The sequence below is a fragment of the Talpa occidentalis genome, unplaced genomic scaffold (assembly GCF_014898055.3).
Source record: "Talpa occidentalis isolate TD23 unplaced genomic scaffold, MPIMG_talOcc4v2.1 talOcc4.3, whole genome shotgun sequence".
In the NCBI taxonomy this organism is placed as follows: domain Eukaryota; kingdom Metazoa; phylum Chordata; class Mammalia; order Eulipotyphla; family Talpidae; genus Talpa; species Talpa occidentalis.
Window position 1 is genome coordinate 1,352,916 of NW_023603184.1, and position 6,441 is coordinate 1,359,356.

Here is a 6,441-nt window from a genome sequence, read left to right on the forward strand (position 1 = left end):
CTGCACCCCTCCTGTCACTCAGCTGCTGCTTCTGTGCATTTCATTTTATCAAAGGGAGGTGAGACATGGCTGCAAATCATATTGTCCTCGGTGGAAGCATCTGGTCTAATTCATCCTGTGCTCCCACAGCAAACAGTTGCTGCCCAGTGCAGAGGGGACAGAAGAGTTAGTTGTCTGATGATTGAATAAATCAACACATGCAAAGTTAGCATTGGAAGAGAACTTCCAGAGGAGGCAGGAAGGCAGAGTGGTAGAATGGATCAAAGACATGATTCAAATCGTCCTGATTTCCTCATGGTGTATGAACTCAGTTACGGTCTAGCCCCTCTGAGCCTCAGTATCCTCCATTGGAAAGTAAGAGTAAGCCTTTCTCTCCAAGTTGTTGTGATGGTAAAAACGAGGAAATGTATGAAAGTGCTCAACTTATATTAAACAGTCAAAAAGTAGATATTTAAAGTCATCCTGTCCACTCTATGATCTTACAGATAATGTGATGCTGACAGGAGGTTGCTTGACCCAGAGCCTCATAGCCAGGTGTTAGGAGTTGGATGAATGTCTCAAGCCCTAGCTCTGCCATCAACTTAGTTATGTGACCTTGGGCATGTTGTTTAATTTCTCTGCACCTCAGTTCCCTCATGTATTAAGGAAGATAGTAGCATTGACTTTGTAGGGTTATCAATGAGAAGTAAATGAATTAATATTTATAAAGCATTTAGAATAGTACCTGGCACATGGCAAGAGTTAAACAAGTGTTTATTAAATAATTCAATGAAAGTATACATAGTAGCAACCTGGGGTTTCTTGATTCACTGCTGAATAACCGAAGCTTGTATGAGATCCTCACTCTGAGCTAGGAACTGGGGTAGGATCTTAGGAGAGGCTAAATTTAGTATATTCCTTACAAGCTAAGAGCATGTGATCTATTATTTCTGATCCTACCTGACAGTAGACTCAATAAATCTATTGCAAATAACCCAGACCAGACCTGCTGTGGGTAACTGCTGATCTTTGGGTAGACAAGGGCCGGCGACATTCACAGACTCAGTTAATGCAGTTAAGACTCAGAGCAAAGTCTGTTCTGAACGAAACCCCTCACCTTCCATGCGAGGGTGAGGATGTTAATAAAGGCCACAAAATGTAGGCTTCATTAACCAAAGGGTGGAGCGCCAGGACTGTTCCAGGGAGAGATGGATCTTAGTGGAATTACACAAAATGTCTCAAGGCATCAAGGTGTCCACGTCTCTGGGCAATGAGATCCATTTTGAGTTCCGACCAAAGGGTGTTTAAAAGGCTCCTATCCTACATTACCATGGCTGGCCAACAAAGCTATTTGGACCAGTGAAAATTAAGACACCAGTGGCGCAGCAGGTTGAGCACCACCATGTGAAGCTGTCCGAAGCCTCTGCAGTGTGGGTTCAATCCCGGCCAGCCAGTGAGAACCCCACATGGTGCAGCAGACCTTTCCTGTCTCGCCCACTGCTCCCGTCAGCAGTGTATTTCTATCGTCTGCCTGTTCTGCTCCCTGCTCTGTCTCTGGTGAATTCTCTCACCCTCCAGCGCCTCTGGCCTGTACCCCAGCTCTTGTATAAAAATAAAAAAATCTTTAAAAAAAATTAAGACACCAAGGGGAACAAGGAGAGAAATAAAGAAGATTCAATTGAGAAATAGAGCTATCAGATCCCATAACGAATGCCAGCATTTTGACCAACACACCCTAAAAATCAAGTACTAAGGACATGGCATGTGAAAATTGAAAAGCCAGAGACTACCCGAAGACTAAGAACACTAAAAAACAAATAAGAATCCCAGCAAAGAAAGGAATTATATGCTCAGAAATTCTCTATTTATGAAAATAAAATTTTCCCTACATGATTTCACAATTTATCTTCATTGCAGATTGATCTGCCGTTCATCGTAGCTTTAAAATGTCAGCCGTCAAATCTACACCAACCACACACCCCACCGGCACCCCAGACTCTACTAAGGGAGTAAACTTACTTGTATTTTAAGGGAGTAAACTTTTATGATGTAAAAACTCACACTCACAGAACCCTTTCTTCAATTTAGTTCTCACCTCAGATTTTATCAAAGCAAGTTTCACTTTTATATGTATAGGATCTTTTCTAAGACTATACCACATAGTTTTTACTATTTTACAGAATGTATCTCAAAAATATAGATTTCTTCTTCAAGAGGCTTCAAATTACAAGCTTTTTTGATGCTTCCCATAAGCTGTTCTTAGAGTGGTTCTCAAAGTCCAGAAAACACTCCTTGTGTTTAAATTTGAATTCTTTCTGCTACCCTCAGTGAGAACATAATCCAAAGTGATGGTTAATTTGATGTGTCCACTTGCCTGGGCTAAGTGATGTCAGAGAGCTGAAAAAACATTGCCACTGGGGTTTCTATGAGGGCGTTTCTGAAGAGAGTAGCAACAAGTAGGTAGAGTAAAAAGAGTTAAAAGAGCACCCCTGGTTGTTCAGGGCATCATCCAGTCCAGGGAAGGTCTATAGGTAAAACCTAGAAACACCCCAAATGCCCAAAAATAGATGACTGGATCAAGAAGGTGCGGCATATATACACAATGGAATATTATTCAGCAATCAAAAGAGAGAAACTCATGCCATTCGCAGCAATGCAGATGGAACTAGAAGGAATTATGCTCAGTGAAATAAGCCAGAAGGAAAAAGAAAAATATCAGATGGTTTCAGTTATAGCAGGAATAAAGGGGAACCAAATAAGACATCAGGGGAAAAAATAATAACAATACAAAACACAATAAAACAAAACAAAAACAAATAGACAATTATAAACCAGAGACATCCTGCAGGGGAGGAGGAGGGAGAGGGATCAGAGGGAGGGAGGGAGGAGCACAGGGGACTGAGGTGATGGTGCATGGGTGCCTTGGGGAAGGAAATTCTATGAGGACTAAACCTGAGGGGGTGGGGGGAAGCAAATATTGTTTAAAAATGAACAATGATGTAAAATATACATAAATTTAAAAACAATAATAAAATAAAATATTGAATGAAAAGACAGAGGAAGAGCAAACTTGTTCTTATGCTCGCTGGGCCCTCCGTTTTCTCCTGTTCTGCAACATCAGTATTCCTGGTCCCCAGGTCACCAGGTGTAGACAGGGTCTACCAGGTGCCCCTGGTTCTCAGGCCTTCAAGCCCACTGAATGACACTACCACTTTGCTTCATTCTCCAGCATGCCCATGACAAGTCATTGCAACATCATTGCAATTTTGGGCCAATATCAAGCAACTAATTCCCACAATAAATCTCATGTATTTATCGGTCCTGCTTCGCTAGAAAACTCTTAACGAATACACCCAATCTCATTTCTTTCCATCAGACAGAAACTAAAAGTGAAATTCTTTTTGCATTTAGATCAGCTTGGGTCAGAAGCCTGAAAGTACTCCATCTGTTTCACTAGATGAATTCGTATATTGGATCATGAAAGAGTCTCATCTTTGCACTGTTGTTGCATCTTGCCATCATCCAAAAGAATAAAAAGCACATTTCTGATGTAATATTCAGTGAATGAAATGGTTTTTAGAACATGTAATTTGTGCCCTCTCTGTTAGCTGTTTAAAATGCAACAGCTACAATACTGTCCGGGGAGGTATGGGGACAAGAGGGGTTTGAGGGGAGGGGCAGGTACAGACTAAGCAGCTTGTGGGCACCATGTATAGTCTGCTCATGACCAACCAGTTGAGAAACACCATCACAGGAAATCTATCCTCCCCCTGCCCAGGCCCAAGCTCAGCATTTTCCTCTTCTATACACTATAGTTTCTGGAATCCATGGTCAAGTGATGATTGTAAATGAGTCTACTCATTGCACCTAGGGATGCAAATATCTACCTGTAGGGAACCACTTGAATTATCATTGTATTTTTAAGTCTTACTTCAAGTGACATGACAATTCCTTAGAGATCGTTAATCAATTTTCAAAGCACTATTTGGTGGGGGTGGGGGGGAGAGTTGGTCTCTATTTCATATGAGAGAACGTAGTTACAGTGTGGATAAGTACTTGAGTCACATGGGAAATAAGCTGTAGTCCTGGGGACTCGGTCTGTGCTGGAAAATGCTGCTGTCTACACAGTTGGTTCTCTTTTTCCACAATAATAAAATTGTCACTGGATATCAAGCTGCTTAGCTATGGGCTATTTTTAGCAACCCTGCAATTAGATGTGACCTAAGGCTAATTTCTCACCAATAACAGTGAGTGGAATGATCACTGCATCTAATGGAGCAGACTTAAAATACAGGGTATGCCTCCTCCATGCTCTATCCTCACCCTTCTTGCCACTGAGGTCAATGTTGGCCACGTTGACCAGAAGACTCACCATCAGGTGTTGGCAAATGGTCCCTGTTCACAATACTCAACTCTGTCATTATAATACAAAAGCATTCAGAGACAAGACCTATGGCATTATGATGTTCCAGAGAAACTTGAGTTACGGACACCGAACTATAATTTTATAATTTTATTAATTTTATAAATTTATGTGCCTATAATGTTCTATTTTTAGTTTGTTTTCCTTGCACACAGTGTTGAGCAGGATTTGGCCCACTGGCCTAAGTTTGCCAATGTCCTAGGGGATGTTAACCTTATAAGATGGAAGGGACATGGATCCTTGAATGCCTGTTGGGCAGCACCACCCACCAACCTGGAGCACTCACCGTGAATAGGATAAAGAAATTCTCCATTCTTTCAGCTACGTTATATTCCCTCGTTACAACAAATACATGTTTTATGTTAATTAATACACAGGGCACATTTCCTCACTGTCCAGGACACTGCCCCATTCCATAGTCCTCGCCACCTAGCCAAGGCCAAGAAACCCAACCCCACCTGCCTTCTCACCAACCTTTCCACAAATTGAAGGAAAAAGCTCGGCCCAGAGCTCCCTTTACTTCCTTGTTCCAAAGACTATAGATGAGGGGGTTGAGCATTGGTGTGACCATGGAGTAGAAGACAGACACCACCTTGTTGAAGTTGATGGAGGAGGCCACCTTTGTCCAGACCTACATAAAGAAGAGCGTGCCATAGAAGAGGCTCACCACAATCGGGTGAGCCATACAAGTGGAGAAGGCCTTCCAGCACTCGGTGGCCGAGCAAATGTGCAGGAGCGTCCAGACAATGTTGCCGTAGGACACAGCATTGACCGCAGAGGAGGCCAGGAGCACAGCCAGAGATATAAGGAAGTCTGTGGTCTCCTTCAGGGTGACATCTGAGCAGGACAAGGCTAACAGGGGTGATGCATCATAGAAGAAGTGGTCAACAATATTGGGACCACAAAATGACAGATGGGACATGAGGTAGATGGGCGGAACGGGTGTGAGGAGGCCCACCAGCTAGCAAGCAGCTGCCAGATGAATGCAGGTGCCCCAGCACACCAAGGCCCCATATTGGAAAGGCATACAGATGGCCACGTAGCGGTCACAGGCCATGGAAGCCAGCAGAAAACACTCAGTTGCCCCAAGGAAGGTGAAGATGAAGAGCTGGGACAGGCAGCCAGCATAGTAGATATTCTCACCCCCAGCCACCCCAATAAAACCAGCCAGCATCTTGGGCACTGTGACTGAGGTGTGGCAGATTTCAAAGCAGGACAAGCATGTCAGGAAGAAATACATGGATCTTCGCAGTCGGTGGTTCCAAAGCCACCATAGAGATGATGGCCAAGTTCTCCACCAAGGTGAACAGGTACATGGTGAGGAAGAGTGTAAGGGAAAGGAGCTGTGATTCATGCACCCCAGCAAAGCCCAACATGACAAACTCTGTTACCTGGGGCCAGCTGTGTGTATATGGCTGCATTTGTGGCACTGAGAGCTCAGGGGACTCGCGGCCTAGTAGCTAATGATTGTCCAAAGTGACCTATGGGGTTGCCAGGCTAAAATACACTCCACTTCAGACAAGGGACGTGACGGCAGGAATATATCCTTACCCTCAAAGAATTATTAGTCTTTGAGACAATTTCAAAACAAAATAACAAATACAGGACAGAAACAAGACAGGCTATTTCAAGAGGAAATAGCAGGGTAGCTCAAACAGTCTTGAAGAATAACAATTCATCCTGGAGGAAGAGTTTTCCAAGCAGGAAGCTGAAAAATAAGTACAAATTCATGAGATAAAAGGTCAAGAACTAGAGAGGACATAACAAGTATAAAATCTCCGACACTAGGAAGAGTGTTTTACATTCCAGAAACTTCCAGTAGATACAGCTTTCCATGGAGGGTAGGCACTTGGCTGATCCAGTCTCGTTGATCTAGCATGGCTGGCTTCAAAAACAAAAGAACCTAACAATTAGTATTGTGAAATTTTTAATGAGATCATTCCTCTAAAGCATTTAGCATCATGAAAATAATAGAGGGAAAGGTTGTGTGCCAACTTGTCTTGGAATAGCTAATGCATAGGAGGAAAATGACTATTGAT

At 43.0% G+C, this 6,441-nt stretch overlaps 1 protein-coding gene across 1 annotated transcript; it reads right to left on the reverse strand.

The window, feature by feature from the left end:
• Positions 1–4,868: 4,868 nt before the first annotated feature.
• On the reverse strand, positions 4,869–5,823 carry LOC119254224 (olfactory receptor 6Q1). The gene is given in 2 exon segments (XM_037521342.1): positions 4,869–5,660; positions 5,662–5,823. Coding segments are annotated over 2 exon segments (954 nt in total).
• Positions 5,824–6,441: the final 618 nt, after the last annotated feature.